Here is a 21,701-nt window from a genome sequence, read left to right on the forward strand (position 1 = left end):
ACCCCAAAGCAACTTGTGTAACTTATTTGCTCCCAATCTGCCATGGCTCCCCACCTCCCTTAGATTTAAATCCTAACTCTTCACCCTAACATCCAAGGCCCACGTGGGCCCAGCAGGGCCCTGCCTGCTTCTCTGACCTCATCTCCTGCTGCTCTCCTCCTTTGGCCTCATGCACCCCCACCCCCACCCCCACCCCCGCTCTATCTCTCTAGCATGCCAAGTTTGTGGCTACCTCAAGATCTTGGCACTAGCTGGTTTGTTGAGGTGAGGGCAAGGGAGCTTAGAATGTCCTTTTGATAGATAATAGAAATAATAATAACAGCAACTATGTATATGTGCTGACCATATGGCAGGCACCATGCCAAGGACCTAAACTCATTTAATCCTCACAACAATGCTCTGGGATGGACACTGGTGTTTCTCCCATTTTGCTGACAAAGAAACCAGGATAAAGAAAGGTAAAGTATTTGCTCAAGGTCACATAGTGGCTGAGGCCAGGTTCCCCGGAAAGCAGGCTCTGAGGCAGAGATTTGCATTTAGGAGGTGTGTTGGAGACAGACCCTGGTACAAACCCCCTTATGGAGGTGAGAGCACCAGGAATGGGGGAGGGAGAAGCTGAACTGTGACGCAGCTGTAGCAGAGATCTCGGTGGACCCTTCAGGGCCCTGTAGAGCTGAGTTGTCCCACAATGGAGGCCAAGGAGCCAGGCCTTTATATTCCTGCATGGACAAATCCTCGCTGGCAGACTGCCTGGGGAAGGGGTATATCTTTTAGGCAAGGTAGTTCTCTTTACCCAAGGCAGTCACTGGAGAAAGACTTCTGGAAACAGCAACTGCTAAGCAGCCAACACTCCAGGCAATGGAAGTAAGAGAGCCCCAGCTACGAAAGGAGAGTGTGAGCACTATACATTAGTTTCTAGTTCTGCATAGCAAGTTACCCTCACATTTAAGGATCAAAACAACAAACAGTTATTATCTCATCGTTTCTATGGGTCAGCAGTCTGGGGATGGCTTTGCTGAGTGCCTCTAGCTCAGGGATGTTAAAGCACAAATATTCTGGCACTTGTTAACGTGGTAAGGAAGACTTCAGTAGGACTCTTGCAATAGGTGTCCAGGCTATCACGAAGTGAGAAAGATTGGGCTCAACTCTAAATCCAGCAAAGACAGCTAGGAACTTGTAGCCAACAAGTGGAATGAGGGGGTTAGCAGATGAAAAAAAAAGATATTACTAAGAGGAGACACCTAGGGTAGGGCGATTCTTGCTAAACTGACCTAACAGGATTCTTGCTGAAGGCAGTCCAGGGTGATCGGATATCAAGGGTAGAGAATGAAGAATATGATCAGATATCAAGGGTGAGGAGATTCTTGCTAAACTGACTTAGCAGAATTCTTGTTACACTTGGGCTATGCAGGCCTGGCAAGGACAGGGGACCAAGGTCAAGGCCTCATCAGGAAAAGGGCTCAGAGGAGGCTTACTGAAGTTTGGACAAGGAGAGCATCTTTGTCAAGGTCTCTCACAAGGTTACAGTCAAGCTGTTGCCCGGGGCTGTGGTCTTATCTGACAGCTTGACCTGGGGGAGGGGGGGATGGTGGGACGTAGTCAAATGATATGTAAGTGTTAGGGGTTGCAGGGAGAGGATTCTAGGAAGATGGCAGAGTAGGAAGCACCAGGAAATCTGTCTCCCCACCTAGAGGACAATTGCACTGGCAGAATCTGTCTAATGTAACTGTTTTGGAACTCTGAGATTTGCTGAAGGCTCTGCAGCTTCCAGGGGAAGACCCAGAGAATAAATTACCTTCGCTTTGATCAATTTCAGCTGTTAGCACAGTAGCAACTCCCCATCTCCCAATGGCTTGTAACTGTACCTTTTGTTTTCTACATGAGACCGATACATTTAAAGAAAAAATTGTTAGTGTGAAAACTAGTATTACTGTATCTTTGGTTTGTGACTCCACACTTTGTTTTCTACATAATTTAGAATAGTGAATTTAAAAGAATTGTTTGTTTTGGGGCACACAATGTGTAAAGATGATATTCTGTAATATCAGTAACCAAAAGGGGTAAGGACAGAGCTGTAAAGGAGCAGAGTTTCTGTATGTTACTGAAAGTATAAATTCAAATGAGAGCATTATAAAGTTAGACTCTTAAATGTAATCCCATGGTAACCACAAAGAAAATAGCTGTATAATATACACAAAAGGAAATGAGAAAGGAATTTAAACAACTCACTACAAAAAATCAGCTAAACACAAAAGACAGTAATGCAGGAAATGAGGGACCAAAAAAAGCTATAGGGCATATAGAATACAAATAGTGCAATGACAGAAGTAAGTCCCTCTTTATAAGTAACTAAGTGTAAATAGATTTAACTCAGCAATCAAAAGACAGAGATTGGCAGAACGGACAAACACACGACCTAACTATATGCTGTCTATAAGAGACTCACCTGAGATCCAAAGACACTATCAAGTTGAAAGGGGAGGATGGAAAAAGATGTTCCATGCAAATAGCCACCAGAAGAGAGCAGGGGTGGCCATATTCATATCAGACAATTGGTTTTATTTATTTATGTATTTATAGAGAGAGCGCATGCAAGCGCAAGCATGAGGGTAGGGGCAGAGGGAGAGGAAGAGAGAATCTTAAGCAGACTCCATGCTGAATGCAGAGCCCGACACAGGGCTCCATCTCACCACCCTGAGATCATGACCCCGAGATCACAGCCTGAACTGAAACCAAGAGTCGGTCGCTTAACTGACTATGCCACCCAGGCGCCCCAGACAGAATCAATTTTAACATTTTTTTTTAAAGATTTTATTTATTTATTTGAGAGAGAGAGAAACAGCATGAGAGGGGATAGGGTCAGAGGGAGAAGCAGGCTCCCCGCCGAGCCGGGAGCCTGATCCCAGGACTCCGGGATCATGACCTGAGCCGAAGGCAGTCGCTTAACCAACTGAGCCACCCAGGCGCCCCAGAATCAATTTTAAATCAAAAATTTAGAAGAGACAAAGAAGGACATTATGTATTTTTTAAAAAGGTTTTTATTTATTTGACAGAGAGAGTGCATGTGAGCGGGGAGAGGGTCGGAAGGAGGGGGAGAGAGAATCTCAAGCAGACTCTGTGCTGAGCCGGGAGCCAAGAGGCGGGGCTCAATTTCACGACCCTGAGATCACGATGCTGAGAGCACAACCCGAATGGAAACCAAGAGTCGGATGCCCAATTGACTGAGCCATCCAGGAGCCCCAAAGGAGGACATTATGTAGTAAGAAAAGGCTCGATACAGCACAAAACTATAATAATTATAAACATTTATGCATCTAATGAAGACCGTCAAAATGTATGAAGCAAAAACTGATAGAATTGAAGGGAGAAATGGATAGTTGTACGATAATAGTTGGAGACTTCAATACCCCACTCATGATAATGGATAGAACAACCAGACAGAAGACAAGCAAGGAAACAGAGGACTTAACATAATAAACCAACCAGAGCTGACAGACACACAGAACACTCTATCCAACAACCAAAGCACACACATTAGTAAGCCCACAGCATAGATAGGAAAAAGCCACCGGTGATGGGTTGTTCCCCATTGTACGCGTGACAGAGAAAGACACTTCCCTTCTTCCTCTACCTTACCATTAAATTTGAGGTAAAACCATCTTTGCTTGAAAGAAAATTCACACACAGCTCTCCCCTCTGTCGACCGATTTGCCTGAAAGCAAGCGGTAAGAGCTAGTGCCCCTCAGAAAAGGCTATGCTCAGTTAACCTTCAGGAGAGCATTGTGCTCATATTTATCCAGTTCAAGCCCCTCATTACGCTTTCCCTGACGTGAAGACACCTCTAAGTGGCCCTTCAGAAGTACTTTGCCCAGATAGAAATACAAAGGCAAGAGAATCATTGAAGAGAAAGCACCTTTCGTTTGGTGTTTGTGCATGAAAATAGTGGGGTCGGTAATGAATATGTGTGTGAACTTTTGTGATTGAACAACCCAATGCAGAGCACAAGGGCCCAACGGGTCATCATGGGATCTGTGAGGCCCGGAGAGTAGGTGACTTTGACTCAGTTTGGCTCTGGCTCTGGGAAGCAAGAGTTCTGTGCACCCGGAGGCAGCAGGTTCCCTAGGCGGTCAGGGCTTGCTATTCAGGAAGCATCTGCCAAGTCACAGCATCTGCAGTGTGGGGCTTCATGCCCATGCCGTTTCTTCTGCTGAAAGGATCTTTGCTAAGAAATGAGAACCATGGAGAAACTGCCTCAAAGTACCCCTGGGGAGCTTCAAGGGAACTCAGAAGAAAGGCCACAGGGAGCCAGAAAGACTGGAGGTTAAATCCTCAGTCTACCTATCAAGTGCACTAGGACTCGAGGTATTTGATTTCCTCTTGGCCCTGAGTTTGTTTCAGTGGGTCTGGGACAGGATTGGGACTTTATATTTTTAACCAGCTCCATATGTGACTCATACTAGAAACCTGGTTTGAGGCTGTTTCCTACAAGCCATATTGCCTAGTGTTTGTTAAGCGTGGACCCTGGAGCCAGAATGTCTGGGTTAATCCCGGCTCCACCAATTTAGGAGTTGTGTACCCTTGGGCAAGTTACTTAGCCCCCCTGGCTCAACTTCCCCATCGGTACAATGGGGAGATGAGTAGTACCTGTTTTATGGGGTTATTGTGAAGATCAAGTATGCTAATTGTGGAAAGCGTTTAGAATGGACCCAGTTACAACACTGTGTTACTCTTAATATTCCAGAGCCACAGACCATTATCCACAACTCCAAAATTTTTTAAAAATTCTAAAAATCAAGAAGTTTTTCCCTGGGACGCCTGGGTGCTCAGTCGGTTAAGCGTCTGCCTTCAGCTCAGGTCATGATCCCAGGGTCCTGGGATTGAGTCCCGCATCAGGCTCCCTGCTCAGCGGGGAGCCTGCTTCTCCCTCTGCCTGCCGCTCCCCCTGCTTGTTCTCTCTCTCTCTGACAAATAAATCTTTTAAAAAAAGTTTTTCCCTGAAGTTTGGCACAAATCAATTTGGCAGCAAAACCCGATCTGTACTGATGGGAGGCTACTGATAGTCCTTATCCCTTATTCCATGAATATTAAAATTTAATTGAAGAAATATCAACACATTTGCTTATGGAATGCTGCCCCACACCCCCAATAGGTATTACATGATATACTGTGTATTTGTGTATTTCCTAAAAATCTGAAATACTCTCAACTTCAAAACACAGGGGTTTCAGAGAAGGGATTGTGGAGCTACATCTCATTATCATTTGCCGGCCAGAGACCATGTGTGATAACCAGACAATGTGAGAAAACTCGCCCTCTGGTGGTTGCAGTGGAGAACCACGCCACAGGAGGACCAGATGAGGGGGAAAAGCCCCACCATCAGAGACTTGTATCCTCTGGCCCGCAGTTCAGAAGAAAAATTCTTTTTAGAGGACATTTTAAAATGTCTTCAAGGGCTGCTGTATGGGCAGAGAAGACATCACTTCAATAAAAAAAAATTAATATTCAATTTACTAGAGTGACAAAAACATTACATAAGCTTTTTAAAGTTTGGCTTCTTGATCTTCTATTTATAAATCTGGCTAATGTTAATTACTTTTAATTAAGGGAAATTTGAATATCCAATTTATAAACTTAAACACCTTTAAACATTTCCTATTGCATTTATGTATTTAATATATTCAATTTCCTTTTTGGAGTACTTTAATTATCTGGCAAACCAAACACAAACAAAATAATACTACTAAAAATTCCGGTAGTGGAGCGCCTGGGTGGCTCAATTGGTTAAGTGACTGCCTTCGGCTCAGGTCATGATCCTGGAGTCCCAGGATCAAGTCCCGCATGGGGCTCCCTGCTCAGCAGGGAGTCTGCTTCTCCCTCTGACCCTCCCCCCTCTCCCGCTCTCTATCTCATTCTCTCTCAAATAAATAAATAAAATCTTTAAAAAAAAAAAAAAGTTCCGGTAATATAGATTCCAATACCATATATAGAGAAATGGTTGCAATTTAAAACTGATTAAGATGTCTAAATTGATTACTCAGTCACGCACTCTAGACTGGAATCACAAATTATCTTCCCCAAGTAATTTTTAAGTTGCTTTATCCGTTTGCTGAGATTTCCTAGTACCAGAGGGACTCCTGGCCAGGATGCAGATGGATTGAGCATCTGCTACCTGGACTAGAATACTCTCTCTGTTCAATAACCTTTACTTTCCAATGCTTTCATTCTCTCAGCTTCTGCTCTCAGACTCCCTCTCTTACCTAATAGAATGCAAATGAAATGCCTTTCAACACATCTTTCCCTTTATACCTAATACAACCTTTATGCCTGCAGTCAGCAAACTTTTTCCATAAAAGGCCTGTAAATATTTTGTACTTTGTGAGCCATTTGGTTGCACCTACTTAACTCTCTGCTATCGTGGCATGAAAGGAGTCATAGATATTACATAAGTAAGTGTGGCTGTGTATAAAATTTCATTCATGGACACTGAAATTTGAATTTTATGTAATTTTCATGTGTCACAAAGTATCAGTCACAATTTATTTTAAAGATTTTATTTGTCAGAGAGAGAGCACAAGCAGGGGAGTGGCAGGCAGAGGGAGAAGCAGGCTCCCCGCTGAGCAGAGAGCCCAATGTGGGACTCATTCCAGGACCCTGGGATCATGACCTGAGCCGAAGGCAGATGCTTAACTGACTGGGCCACCCAGGCACCCCTCAGTCACGATTTAAAAAAAACATTTAAAAAGGTGAAAACCATTCTTTAGCTTGTGAGCTGTACTAACACAGGCAATGGGCCAGATTGGGCTCATGGGAAGGCTATCGCTTACTGACCCCAGCTCTAACCCAGAGTTTTGCACCCAGTTAGCAGGTAAGTACTGATGTCAATTCTTGTTCTAAGTTCTCTCAGAATTCGCAGATTTATCTGAAATTTCCCACATTCAGAAGTTATTTGGCAGCTAAGACTTTGTTCAGGGAGCATTTTTTTTTTAATTTTTTTTTTTTATTTGAGAGAGAGAATAAGATAGAGAGAGCATGAGAGGGGGGAGGGTCAGAGGGAGAAGCAGACTCCCCGCTGAGCAGGGAGCCCGATGTGGGACTCGATCCCGGGAGTCCAGGATCATGACCCGAGCCGAAGGCAGTCGCTTAACCAACTGAGCCACCCAGGCGCCCCAGGGAGCACTCTTGAGTGGTTACACCACAGTGCGCCCACACAGGAATGTCTACCTTTCTGTTCATCTGTCCAGGTCTGTGTATTACTTTCATTGGGAATTGTCAGTGAAATATGGTTTTGTGTAGGCAGGTAAAATACTGTTTTTCTGTTGATTTCTTTTCCTTTGCTAACCCAGGAGGCTTAACCTTTATTATCTGGTCTAAGATGTTCCTAAATAGAGCCAATAGATTTAAAAAATTTTTCTCAATTGATGAAACTAAAGTCTGATTTTTTTTTTTTTTTTTTTTTTGGTCTTTGAACTCTGAGTAAAATTCTTTAACTTTGCAATAAAACTTACAAAATAGTAGCAAGTACATTACAAATCATCTTTCCCTAGCCCATCCGAGAGTGAATCATTGACCTGATGACACATCAACCCCTAATATTTGAGTGCTTATTTCCTCCAAGCAAGGACACTATAGAACAACAATTCAGCCATTCACATCAGGAAATCAACACCGATGTTCCCACCACCTAGTTCTTGGCCTCCTTTCAGGTTTCACCGGTTGTCCCAGTAATGTTTACAGTAAAATGATCCAGTTCAGTTTATTTAGTTTTTTTATTAGTCTCTGCAGTTCTTTGGTCATTCTTTGACTTTGGTGACCTTGGCACTTTTGAAGACTGACTATAGGCAAGTAATTTGGTAAAACAATTTGGATTTGTCTGATGGTTCCTCGTGATTACATTTGGGTTTTGCATCTTTGGCAGAAATATCACAGAAGGGATGCTGTGTCCTTCTCAATGCATCCCAGTGGTGGAGGATTTAGAATCCCGTTATTTTCATTTTGTTCAGTGAAGGTGGTCTGCCAGCTTCCCCACTTTAAAACTTTCTCCCATTGTACTTAATATTTTATGGGGAGGTACTTTAAAACTATGTACATATCCAATTCCTTATTTCTCCATTCATTCATTCATATCAGTGTAGACTCATAGTTTCCTATTTTATTTAATGGTTTGTAAGCCATTATTTTGATGTCAGATTGTCTCAGATTTGCCCAGCCTAAGTCCCTTCAAAGCTGGCTTGTGTGTCCTTTTGACATGCCCCCATCACTTTTTGACTTCCTTTATTTCTGGTTCATCTTGTGCTTTTCCTGCCCATCCATGGAAATCAGCCTTTCTCCAAATGGTCCTGGCTCCTTTAAGTGGAGAATGTAATGCCTGAATCTGGATGCTAGATGTGTGCACTGTGTCAGGGGAAGGAGACTGCTGCAAGGCTCTTAGAGCTAGAGAATGTTTGTGCATGCACACTCGCGCACACACATTCCCGTATTTACGTTGAAATTCATGAATTCACAGCAATACCTCCTGTTCAAACACAACACCAGAGTTCATTCTAGTCTTTTTCTCTTTCCAGTTTGGAACACCTTCTCTGAAAATGAGAAAGCTGACTTCCGTTATCCTTAATATTTTTGCTTATTTGATCAAGTCCCTGTTCTTATCCAATCCCATTGCCCTCCTCATCCCACTTAGGATGACTCCCTGCACTGGGCCTCGCCCCCAGCTCCCACATCCACATACCAGGCTACAAATCCATGCGGATGCCTAGCTTGCTCTGCCCTACTGAATTGCAGAATTGTGGGTGAAGGAAAAAGGGGAAGAGGAATCTAAGACTTGTTGTAATTTTATGTAAACTCCACAAAGGAAGAAATTGGATTCTCACTGATGTATGTCTCAAGAATCTAAGACAGACCTTGGCACATAATAGGCAATAAAAAAAAAATACATTCCGAAGAATCAATTTTATGAAACTATAAGGTCAACAGTTCATTTAAATTCTTTATATTCAAATATTTTAAGATATTTTCCCACCATAATGGGCAACTTTTTATAATCTCAAAAGTTATAAAAGAGACTTATGAGACAGTTGAAAGTTTAAATCTCTATTTAGGCAATGTGAAGTTTATCTTAAATTTGGATTTATGTGCATGGATAAAGCCTCCCAGCATTAAAAACACTCATTTTACCAGTCTGCATAGAAATCATCATTGTTTGGGACCAATTTAACAAAAAAGAAAAGGTATTACTTTTGAATATTATTAATAGATACATTGTTACATCAGAAGACACAGAGACAACTCCAGAGTTGGATACAGGTATGGGAGGGGCTGAAGCTTTCCTAATTTTGGAGACATTCTTTTTTTTTTTTTTAAGGATTTATTTGAGAGAGAGCAAGCGAGCAAGCAGGGGGAAGGGACAGAGGAAGAGAGTCTCAAGAAGACTCCGTAATAAGACGCCATAATAAGCCCAACACGGGACTCGATCTCATGACTGAGACCATGACCTGAGCTGAAACCAAGAGTCAGCCGCTTAACTGACTGAGCTGCCCAGGCACCCCGGAGACATTCTTCAAGGGTAAGAATTAGGTATAGGGTATTGAAGGGGGACTATGCAAGTGAGGGGCCCTGAAGTTTAAGCAGATTTGTTTTTTTAGATTTTAAGTAATCTCCACACCCAACAGAGGGCTCGAACTCACAACCCCGAGGACAAGACCTGCACATTCCGCCGAATGAGCCAGCCAGGCACCTTGCAGATCGGCTTCTTGAAGGAGTTTTGAGTGCAAGTGCTTTGGCACAGAGCAGGGGAACACACCTTAAGATAGTCCTGAAGAACTCTGCATCCAGCCTGCTCCTCTCCATATCAGGTCCTCAGCAAATCTGTTAGAGACTGCTGCCTGACCTGTGACTTATCCTGCCCTAGAAAACAAGTTCTAATGACGTTCTGCTGTTCAGGCAAGAATGACACAGAATCCCAATAAGGTCTTATCGTTTTAATTGACTTTAATGATTATTGCTCATCTGCAAGGATTAATATTGCATTCATTAAAAATCATTCAATACAAAATAAACTTGTTCTTCCCGAGTTGCTCTCCACACGCTCCCTCTGATGCCAGACATTTTCCCACAGTGTCCTTTGTTACATGGCTTGACAGAGATGGAGCCCTTACCTATTATTCCTATGGACACAGTAATAGATTGGGAGCAAGGGGCAGGCCAGAGGGCAGCGGGACCTGGGCCCCTCGCCTCCAGCAGAGCTGACACGATGGATACCACTGTTGGCCAGGTTACCGCCCCTCAAGGATGGGGTGTTCTGATTGGCTGGTTCAGTGCCCTGGGAAAAAGGGCCTGAACTGTTAGCATCTACAGAGAAGAAAGCATGGTCACACTGAAAAGGAGCGGGAAGGGGCTGGGTGGGGGAGAACCAGGAGAGGAAAAGGAAAAATGTTTTGGCAAGACTCTGCTAGAAGGCTGCAGAGTGAAAGCTTTCCTTTCTTATATTACTGTTTTTAACGTCTGTCTCTCTGATCAATGGCAACAGAGAATTGAACATTGCTAGTACCTAGCACTAATGCCTGACCCAATTTTGAAGGATCGCCAGCTAGAACAAGTTGAGGATTTAGAATCCTGCATAATTACATACTTAAAGCTCATGAGCATAAAGCTCATCGGACCATGCAGAAATGCTGGTAAGCAGGGTGCATGGCATGGGGACACACCTCTCCAATCTTTGAGGGCCTTTCTAGGGATTCTTTCCGAGCATGAGCCAGGACACACTGATTACCTTCTCTGTGCACAAACTGCCCTTTAAGATCTTGGTTCATAAACTTTTTGTGACACATGTCAATTAAAAGAGGTACCACTTCTGTAAAACTAACGTTATACATGGGGCCTAAAGTCCCAGACCAGTTATACGGAACTACATTTCCCTCACCCTGGCCCAATTTATCCCTCTCCTCCCATCCACATCTATCTCCCTTTAAATATTTTAGGTTGCAGAAGCACAGCTGACCAGGAATTTGCTCTTAAAGGATAAATCCTAAAGATAGAGCTCAGTGTTTTAGACTGAATAATGGCTCAAGAAATTCGCCTTCAGCACAAGCTGTATGGGGCAGAGCTGACAGAACTTGCGGTTATGGCCCCAGTTCACTGATGCTATAAACTATGGGCTAGTAACAGAAGGACTTACGATGAGTTTGAGGCCAGCATTTCTCCAGACTCAATTCTGCACTCTCAGCTCCGAAGGTTCAAAAGAGAAACTGGTAACAACTAATCACCCAAGCAGTTCCTCAGTGTTAACACTAAACATTTTTCTTACTCTTTTTTTTTCCTTTTTGTACAACGGAAATCAATGCTAGGGGACAAAATTAAACTTAGTAGAGTGCAATCTGGTTAAAAACTTGAAAAATGAGAAGGTCTGGTGGGAATGGAGGAAGGGCTGTACTAAATCCAAGTGGACCAACTGGATCTTAACAGTACACATCTCTGAACCGGACACACCACCTTCACACAGGAAACAGGGCTTGGAACACCTGGAGAAATGAGCATGCGCCACCTAACATCTAACCTACCTGGCTAGTGGGTACCATCCCTGCTCCTCTGACAAAGTGAAGAGCACTGATTACAGCAGCTAAGAAATGGGCTCTTTTAAGGCAATTTAGACATTGCAGATTGTTCAACAAAGAAGGTACCTTAGCATTTCCTGTTAATAAGGTACCCAATTAAGACTAAAGTCCCCAGAAATGGGAAAGAAAGAATCACCTTTCTGGGCTGGGAGAGTAAAATCCTTCTTTAGTGACTAGGGTGAGGAACCTTGAACCTCAGTTTCATCTAAAGAGCCATGAAGCAAGTTCCTGTGTGGTCTGCAGAACTTGGACGATGAGATGAAAAAAAAAAAAAAGAAAAAGAAATTATAGAAAAAAAAATCAACAGGAAAGGAATAAGAAGAAAATAAAAGTTATCTTAAAAAAGATTTCTTTTAGAGTTGTGTGGTTCATGTGGACTGGTCCTTGGTAATATGGTCCATTAGTATCTGTAAAGAAAGAGACTGGTTGGTTAGCACATGGGTCTTCCACATGAGAGCTCCCAGAGAAAAATCAGAAACAGAGGACACTCCCCAGGGTCCCTCCCTGGCCCCAGCTAGGGTTCCCTACAGCCATTCCCCGTGGATCATCCTTCCCTGTGCTTCCACAGGGTTTCTGGCAATGCCATCTCTGGTTCCATTTCCTGCTCCCTAATAATATAAGCCAATGGTTTTCAACCCTGTCTAAACATTAATCTAGGGAGCTTTTATAAAATAAGTCTGGGCCCATGCCAGACCAATTATATCAGAATCTCTGGGGGTGAGGCCCAAGCTTCAAAATTCTAGAAAACCCTTACTCCTTTACATCTACTACTAGATATACAATTTCTCTGCCTACCTTGTTAGTCTGGAGCAGAGTTCTTGTACTCTTCAAAATCAGGCACACCACTTTATTTAAGAAAGCTGGCTAGTATACTTGTTTAATATTGGGTAAAAGAGCTTCTCACTTGTTTTCCCCCAAGTTACCTGTAATAATTGGGTTTGAATGGCCCATTTTTGTTGAGTCCCAGATATTTTGCTTGGTCATCTGTCAGCTCTGTCAGGTGGGCATCAAATGATGGCAGGTGCAAGCTGGCCACGTACTCATCTAGGAAGAACACAGTGGCAGGGGAGCAGACTCCATTTCAATCTGCCTCTCAGGGCATAACCTCCCCTATTTTCATCCGAAGCTTTTCGAGAAAGAGGACAAGGAATGGAATAACTGTGAAAGCATCTATAACTCGAAATAATTGCTTAAAGAACACTCAAAGTTGCCCCTCTGGCAGGGTACTTCTCTCTGTACATCCAGAATGCATGTAGAAAGCCATTTGCCAGGGTGACAAAATGAGGTGGACTTGTACCTCCCCATCATTCTCCGGCCAAGCTTTTGGCTTTACCCCAGTGGCCAACATGCTATGTATGACTCTCACCTTCCTGCAGCAACTTCCTTAACTGAATTACAGTTCAAATTACAAATCAAAAGAGCTTTGTGTCATTAAGATTTATTTAGAATAACATCCATAAAGGCCTCAAATCTTAGGATCATGGATTTCTAAGGCAGCTGGTACAAATTTATTACTCTTTCATAGACACTTCCTGGGCTTTACTTTTATGAATATGAATTAAAGAAAAAAACAACAACAATCTGAGGTAAGCTGTTGGAGGAGATGAGAGTGAGAAGTCTTTCAGCTTTAATTAAGGGGTCAGGGGCTGACCAATTATAGACGGGAGGTGGGTGCCACTATTCAAGAAGGGAAAGAACCAGAGATGATGTATTATGCCACAGGAACAAAACACAGCTGTCCCCCAGAATATCAGAAGGTTGCATATTTACACAGAGGATGGATGATAAAACCTAGATTTCTGTTTCTCTCGTCTTGGTCCCAGGCTGTAGTCACTGGTGGTGGGAAGTTTACTGAACTCCATATGGCTACTACGAATAAGAGTATCTACCCTAGGGCGCCTGGGTGGCTCAGTTGGTTAAGCGACTGCCTTTGGCTCAGGTCATGATCCTGGAGCCCCGGGATCGAGTCCTGCATCGGGCTCCCTGCTCGACAGGGAGCCTGCTTCTCCCTCTGACCCTCCCCGCTCTCATGTGCTCTTTGTCTCTCTCATTCTCTCTGTCTCAAATAAATAAATAAAATCTTAAAAAAAAAAAAAAAAAAAAAGAGTATCTACCCTAAACCACTGTGCTAAGCACGTTTACTCATTAGCTCTAATTCTTACTACAATTCTGCAATGTATGTAAATGTTACTCTCACATTATTGATAAAGATACTGAGGCTCATGGAGATTAGAATTTGTCCTGAGGTCCAGAAACCACAAAATGCTAGGATGCGGATTAGAACTCTTGACTGTAAATCCAATACTTTCATTTCAATGATCATCATTTTACCAAATCATGCAAAAGTCTGGGGATCAATACAGGTTCCTACTGTTTCTTGCTCACCCATTTTCTTAGGAAGCAGGTATACGTCTTGTTTGTATCGTCCCTCGGGTGCATTATAGAGTTCTATCAGTGCCAAAGCCTAGGTTGGGAAAAGAGGATCAGAAAACACAACAAAACTTCTTAGACAGGGACATAAAAATAAAACTAGATCTAACAAGGTCTCGGGGAAGGTACTACAGTGATCTATCATAGTGACAGCACCCAGAACTTGGCCTGCAATAAACACCACCACACATCATCGTAAGAGAATTTGCCGCTGCTATCGTTTAGTTCCTAATATAAGAGCAGACTAAATACAACTAAGCTGGAGCCCTACATTCTCAACTAACACAGCCAACTCAAAGGGACACAAACACTGACTCTGCTTGACTGATGACTCTTCTCTACACTCAAGAAAGCCCATCTTGACCACCCGTGACCTGAAACCAGTTGAAAAAAACATAGCAGGGCACAGTCTCATTGAACTCTGACCGAGGCCCGGTTCCACTAATCTCAGGGCAGGAGAAGCAGGCATTTGGTCACATACCTGTGTTGTAGCTGTGATGGACAGAACAAAGGTGGGAACTGTGGAGCAGCTCAGGTTGAGCAGACGACCCTGAAAAGGTAAGAGAGCCCTGAGATGAGCTGTGCTCTCCCCCTCCGTCTGATTCCAGTGTCATACAAGCAAAGCAAATGCAGGACAGGACTCAGTTGGTAGAAAAATAATTACAGTTCCAGATCATGACTCTAGATTGTATCTTATTTCCTGTAAGCCCATGTGAGTATGACAAGCTAAAGCAGCCGCTGGGGTCAAGAAATACTGTGTTACTTGGTAAAAGGTAGATTTTTTTTTTTTTTTTTTGAGTGGTTCTATTTTAGGGACCAGAAAGGTTAAGAACTATATGTCTATCCAAAGATGGAGTTCAGGGAAACGTGAGCCTAATGCTTTTTCCCTGCCTCCCCCCTCTGCCATGGATCTAACGACACTGCCCTCCCGTGTGTGTACCTCTGCCAGGAGGACGACACGTTTGCCATCTGGCCAGATGACATGGTCCACCTGAGAACGCACGCGCTCCCATGTCAGCTCTGGAGTGCGCAGGCTGGTCTGAAAGGAAGACGGCACAGTTGACGGTGGCTATAATGGAAGGGAGGGGAAAAAGGCCCTGCAGCAAATCAATGAGGGAAAACTTACCACATCAATTTCCGTGTTGGAGTGGCCCATATTGCATACGATACAGCTGTTTTTCATGCGGTCCAAATGCTCCCGTGTCACTACATTCTTATTTCCTAAAGGTAAACGAGAGTAGCTGAAGAAAGATGCTGGGGAACAAAGGTATCGACTGGCTTCCAGTGAGAACATGGGAAAGAGGAGGTCTGCTGCATTAAAGGGCATGCATCCTTTGTGAGAAACGAGTACACTGCGTAACAGCTCTTTAGGCTCAGTGGTCCGGTTTTAAGATTCAACAGTATAAACAACCATCAGGGGAAAAGGCTCTTGGTTCTGGAAAACATGTTAAGGTTCTGATAGCTTATTCTGGTTCTGAGACTTTTACACCAAGCACAGGTCTCACCTACTTTATCTGAAAGTCAGACCACTTTCAAGGTTTGGCCTCAGAGTTACCAGTCCTCCACGTACACCAAAGCACTGATACTTACCCGTGCAAGTTATTACGACATCAACTTGCCGGATGACTTCATTGAGCTTTACCACCCTGAACCCATCCATGCTGGAAGAAAAGGAAGGAACACGATGAGCAAAGCAAGGAGGCAGTGGGACAGAAGCTGGTCACAAAATGAGACTGCTAAATTCCCTTCTGAAGTCAGGTCCAGTGCTACCTCACAGAGTAAGTGACAAGCTGTGCTACACTACACACCGGACTCTTTGGACTCCCCGAGGTTCCATTCAGGAAGGGAAAATGCCAAGAAGCTCTAGGAGTGCCCTGCGGTTACAACGGAGGGAACAGAACCATCCTCATAACTTTCTCTTCCTTTGAGAGATTTCTGCAAGGAGTGGTTAATATAATCAACCATAAACTCTCAGAAACACAATCTTACCAGGCCTGCAGAGCACAGATGGGGTCGATTTCTGTGATGTAGACAATTGCTCCAAGGGCCTTGAGAGCGGCACAGCAGCCCTTTCCCACCTACAGAGCAGAAGAAAGAAGTAGGGGTGTCAGGTCCACTAAGGCACGGGTACTAGGGCAGGTAGGCTCTTCGGGAGATGAGAATTAACCTCCCTGAAATCACCAATCCTCTAGTGAGCCCTTGCAGGGATGCTCCAAGCCAAGCAGAGCTTAAACAGATCCAGATTATGCTGTGACCCTCAGTCAGAGAGGTGACTGAGCAGACATTCATATTTCATAGCAAGGGCTGGGGCTTGGGGCGGTAAAAGGAATGCGGAGATCAAATAAACATTACCGTTAGGAAAACAAGACCAAGGAAGAGCAATTGTAACTTCTAATAGCTCATTCCAGAAAAACCTGATTAACTCCCATTTGAGATGCATCTAACTCAAGGATAGCCCAGCCCAGCAGTTCAGGAACCACCATGGGTCACGGATGACAACACAATCTCCTACACCTAGTCTAGTTTAGAGATAACTACATACCACTTCGGATCCCACCCTTCACTCTAATACCAGGTCACTTATGTGACTAAAATGCTACATATTCACTTGAAGTAAGTCTCTTAAGAGGTAACTGTTATGGTGGGGGGAGGGGCGGATGATGCCAACATGCCATTCCACAAGATAGTGTGGTGAGATCTGAGAACTCAATGGATTTTGTATTTCTCTCTTCATAAATCTGAATAAAGCACTTCTGTTATTGAGATCATCTCAAAGCATATTTTAACCCCACATCAGTGACCACACTGACAGCACAGATGTCCTTCACTCAACATTTCTAGTAAGTCTATGAAAAGACACTGAGGCCCAGCTATTTACCTCACCATAGCCACACACCACCACTTGTTTCCCACCAAACATCACATCTGTGGTCCTCTTCAGGCTGTGGGAAAACAGATAAGGGCTCAACTTAAACATTATTAGCCCAAACACAGTCACTCTGCACAAAAGCAAAAGTGTGAGGCAATGCCCCACGAGAACTCCAGCTGGAAGCTGGCTGGGCTCAGTATGACATGAACCCCTCTAACGAAACTTTAACGGCAAAGGAAGACCACGGGACAAGACTGGAGTGGTATCAGACTAACACTGCGACCCAACCCAAACCTGTCCCCTTAGAAGTTTAAGTATCTATACATTTCAACCTACCCATCCAAAATAGACTCTCGGCAGCAGTACAAGTTATCAAACTTCTGTTTGGTAACAGAGTCATTGACATTCATGGCCGGAACACAGAGCTTCCCAGCTTTGGAGAGCTGATACAGCCTAAAGGGAGAAGAAGCCACAAAAACAAACAAAACCAAAGTTAGCTGGTAAAACATACTATGTGGCGAAATCTGCCTAATTCTCTGCGAGCTCCATGCTGCCCACCCCAGCTGTATTTACTGCCCAAGGATATTAGTAAACAAGATCATTTCCTTGTCATCCCTCCTCACCTCTTTTCATTTTCTCCCCCCCTGGGCCCCCGCCCTTTTCTTGGAAAGGGGAAAAAAAAAAAAAAACCCTTTCAACAGAAGAAATGGACTTCTCTTCCATAAAAGGGGATGTATTTCCTTAGACCAGCATTTTCTCAATTAAGAAAACTGAACATGCCTACTTCTGATAAACAAAGATTATCAATAACTCTGCTTCAGTTCCCTATGTGTGCATGTGTGAGCATGTGCAGTGTGCCCCCAACTGAGAAACACTCTTTCAGAGAGAGATCTTCCAGGGTTTTCGACAAGCCAAGAATATTTTGCCCAGTTTTACTTTTTGTAGTGTGTATAATTTATAGTTTTACAATAAGATTTTTTTTCATATTTCAAATATAAAATTATAATACAATATTGAATACAGTTTTTCCAGATATATTCATTCCTACACCTCCCAATACTGGTTGAGACTCACAGTGGAATAAGTGGGAAAGAAAAATGTGTGAACTAGAACCTGAGATAACTTCCTTTTAGGATCTCCTGGATTCTTTAGAGGTAAAAACGGAGTAGTTTTATCTAATGAAGGTATTCCCATTTAGTTACAAGTCTGAAACACAGCCCTCGAGCCTAACGGAGACCAGGAGAGTTTGCTGAGGCAAGGACACAAGGGGCAGCTACTCCAGAATCTGTTACCTGTGAACACCAGTCACGCTCTCTTCCACAATGCCTCGGATCTTCTTAAACACGTTTGGATACTTCTTATAAACCCAGTGGGTTAAGTCTCCCCCATCATCCAGGATCTATAGAACAGCCAGAAGACTTCTATGGGCATTCAGGCTGCTAGAGCTGGGGGGAACTTCGAACCCACTTTCTGTACTAGTAAGAGAGCCCTGTATGTTTTGGAAGAGCACTCCTCAGGGCTCCTTAGAGCAGGTTTAGACAGTGGAAACACAGTCAAATCTGTTGGTGTAGAATGGTTAAAAGGATTCCTAAGTTTGTTCTTGGCTATAGTGAAGAGTATTAGGCTAATCATAGACTCGTTTTTAGTCTAGAGTCTTGAAATATATAGCTCCGTGGGATGCAAAAGGAGAGCTGGGGCAGGAAGGAAAGAAACCAGAATTCTACTCCAAAGAGGAACCACATTATTTCTTTCTATTTCACTCTGCTGTGTTTGAGCCACATGTGTTCACTTTAGTCCTACCCTTCCCCCACCTTTCCGTTCAGTACTCAGACCCATTCTGAACAGGTATCAGCTAAACACTTTGGCAACAGAGTAAGTATATCAGAACATACATCCAAAACATATTTAGGGAACCATGCTTTGAGGGGAAAAAAGGGAAACAAATCTATGGTCAAAGTGTAGGATGAATATACATCATTACCATGTTAGCTTGCCAACCATCCATGTTCACACAGCGGTCAATACACCACCAGAAGTCATCTTCCGACTCGCCCTTCCAAGCAAACACCGCAACTCCTGTAGGATGGGAACAGATCAGCTGATTCCTCCTTCTGGGAGTTTGCTATACCAATACCACTTCCTGAGATCCATGTGAAGAGAAAAAGGCTACAGAAACTATGATGGAAAGGAAACAACTTCGAAAGGGCAAAAAGTCAAAACGGCACCTGTAGTTCAGAAATCGGTAACAAATTTAAGAGATTTTTGTTTATAAAAATATTTTAGAATTTTAAAATGTTATTCTCTTTGGCCAATTTTATACTTGGAACTCCAACCTCAGGAGATAATGAAATGGGAATCAAAATAAAGTTGTTCACTAGAACATTATTTGTATTAGCAAGAATCTTGAAACAACCAAAATGTTCAATGTGAGTAAAACAGTGAAGTAAAATCACGTGGCCGTATGATTATTACAAATGATGCTTTCAAGAAGTTTTCAGTGACATGGAAAACTACTTCTGAAAATGTTATGTTTTAGGTTATCAATTGTATATTGAGATTTATTTATCTCTTTAAAAAGTGAATAGAAAAAAGGAAAAATGTGTCAAATATTATCCCTGTGAAGTAGGATTATTATTATCATTCTGGAAACTCCTAAATTTTCTGCAATAAACACCAGAAAAGAACAAGAAAAACAAAAGTATTATAAAGTTGCTCTCTGAGGATCCCAGGGACATGGTAAGTCCTTCAAGAAACTTCATGGTGATTTTCTTTGAATATCTTTACAATAAAAACTGTTTCAACCTAAACTGAACTTATAAGTAGTCCATGTATTTTCAGTGCAATATCTAATGAGCTACTAATCTAGAAGGCACTTCTTACTTGTGTTCCCTCAAAAGTGATGAGCCTTTGGTGAAAAGAGACCAGCTGAACTCATATACCTCATACAGTTTAATATTCCTCCTTGTTCACTTACCATTAGAATTATGCATCTCCCCATGTATTTATGATTCTTTTCAAAGGTCATTCTTAATGACCATATGATATTTCATCAGGGATATGGACCTTCATTTTATCACCCACTTTCTTCCTGTGGCTATTCTTATTACCCTCCATGTTTTACAGCCCCTAGACATACGTGTAACTGTAAAGACAATTTTGATCTGAAAATATTCTATTTAGATAATTATTTCAAGGTAAAGTTGGTGAAAAAAGCGAAACTTACCAGCCTCAGCCAGGGCTGCAGCCACTTCATTCTGAGTGGAGTAGATGTTGCAAGCGGACCAGCGGCACTGAGCCCCCAGGGCACAGAGTGTCTCAATCAACACCTACATAGACATTCAGGAAGACAGGGTGAGAAAGAGGAGGGCCAGGTAGGGGCGGCACACAAGAGGGCAGTACCCAGTAACTCTGCGGCAACTGGTGCTACACTGGGAAGTTACAAGAGGCTATGGTTCTGCGAGGGAGCCTACTGGTATCTAACTTCACCCAGAAGATGTGTTCCTGAAAGTCTTAACATTTTCGTTAACAGGCAGATTTTTGCAGACCTAGATCTCCCTGAGTCAGGTCTGTTAAACATAGGTTATAGCTATCCACACAGAGTAGAAAACCCCATTCCTGTGCAACAGGAGGTCCCACCTAATAGTCATTAGCATTTGGAGACTGGATAGATAGGGAAGGAAAAGCAAGTAAAAAAAACTTTCTTTTTTCCCCTCATCTGAAGTCCCTCTTGTGTCTCCCAACAAACTCACCGCTGTCTGGGCTGTGATGTGTGTGCAGCCCACTATTTTAGCACCAGCCAAGGGCTTCTCCCCCTGAGCACGTTTCCTGAGTGAAATCAGAGCAGACATGTCTGTGAAAGAACAGAGGATTTGAGCTAGGTCTGCACTAGCAGTATTATCAATTTCTGCCCCAGCAACATCTAGGGGTGGTCTGGATCTGCTGAGATACTACAAGATAGGGTAGAAACACTCTAAGCAAATTTCCATGATGACTGGAGGCTTCAACAGCAGAAAGACAGTTGGGGAGTTATCATCCAACGACTTGGAAATGTCTCTCTTCCTCCACCATTTCAGCCTTCTATGCAGAGGACTGAATGGAGAATGAAGTAAATTCTCACATCTGGTCAAAATGGAGGGGGAGTCTTATTATTCACTGCGGAGGAGAGGGAAGTGGTTACGGCATTGGCTAATGGACTCCTATATATAACCATCAAACCAGGAAGGAAGACTTCACCCTCAGCAGAAGAGCACTTCCTGCTTTTTCTATTCTACCTAACCCCATTCTGTCAGTCTGTTTGGTTTCCATACTTCCCCCCAGTAGAGAGCACGTCTTCAGTGTGAAAGTAATGAGTAAAAAGACCTTATCAGGAGTGGGGTGGGTGGGGAAACCAAGATCTAACCGACTGTCAGTCACTTCCACTCTTGCTCCAGCAGAGGGTGCTAAGGACCAAAGACCAAAGAGACCCTGGTCACCACATCCCTAGCTGAAAACCCTCCCACATCTGCTGCTTCTGGGAAATGTGGGTCTCTGAGATTGGCAGCTCTGGTAGAATCCCGCAGACCTAACCACCATGTAGTGATCCGGGACTTGCTGACTCCAAAAGGAGATCTCCAAATATGGTGTCATGGGGGGAGGAAAACAGAAACTACTCTGTGTAATTACTATGTGCTGAGAACAGGAAGCAAGGAGAACAAGAACCCTGAGGCTCAAGCTGCACACAGAGAGATCTGCTAATACAAGAGTCCACAGTGCTGAATTTTTTGAGGCGACTTTCAAGTTAGCTTTCAAGTGTGAAG

The 21,701-nt window shown here is 43.3% G+C and overlaps 1 protein-coding gene and 1 long non-coding RNA gene across 5 annotated transcripts in view; one reads left to right on the forward strand and one right to left on the reverse strand.

Moving 5' to 3' along the window:
- Nucleotides 1-9,206: 9,206 nt before the first annotated feature.
- LOC129046442 (uncharacterized) lies at nt 9,207-10,565 on the forward strand. Its single transcript, XR_008507742.2, has 2 exons — nt 9,207-9,559; nt 9,639-10,565. It is a non-coding gene; the product is annotated as an uncharacterized LOC129046442 (long non-coding RNA).
- The window catches only part of AHCYL1 (adenosylhomocysteinase like 1), a 39,534-nt gene continuing 27,799 nt past the window's right edge, over nt 9,967-21,701 (reverse strand). For 2 of the 4 annotated variants that reach the window (XM_045897014.3, XM_064588698.1), the window contains 14 exons: nt 20,655-20,755; nt 20,129-20,231; nt 18,887-18,981; nt 18,198-18,304; nt 17,242-17,358; nt 16,915-16,978; nt 16,026-16,114; nt 15,627-15,697; nt 15,163-15,257; nt 14,977-15,075; nt 14,518-14,586; nt 13,992-14,070; nt 12,530-12,650; nt 9,967-12,013 (listed from right to left, as the gene is read on the reverse strand). In XM_045897014.3, coding sequence (XP_045752970.1) covers nt 12,007-12,013; nt 12,530-12,650; nt 13,992-14,070; nt 14,518-14,586; nt 14,977-15,075; nt 15,163-15,257; nt 15,627-15,697; nt 16,026-16,114; nt 16,915-16,978; nt 17,242-17,358; nt 18,198-18,304; nt 18,887-18,981; nt 20,129-20,231; nt 20,655-20,755 — 1,217 coding nt within the window. In that variant the 3' untranslated portion in view covers nt 9,967-12,006. Of the gene's footprint in view, nt 12,014-12,525; nt 12,733-13,991; nt 14,071-14,517; nt 14,587-14,976; nt 15,076-15,162; nt 15,258-15,626; nt 15,698-16,025; nt 16,115-16,914; nt 16,979-17,241; nt 17,359-18,197; nt 18,305-18,886; nt 18,982-20,128; nt 20,232-20,654; nt 20,756-21,701 lie in introns of those variants that run through there. The other 2 variants (XM_045897015.3, XM_064588696.1) reach the window with 2 other exon arrangements.

Source organism: Mirounga angustirostris, unplaced genomic scaffold (genome assembly GCF_029215605.1).
Source record: "Mirounga angustirostris isolate CCGP_5_RB_7025 unplaced genomic scaffold, mMirAng1.0.hap1 SCAF_4, whole genome shotgun sequence".
Lineage (NCBI taxonomy): Eukaryota > Metazoa > Chordata > Mammalia > Carnivora > Phocidae > Mirounga > Mirounga angustirostris.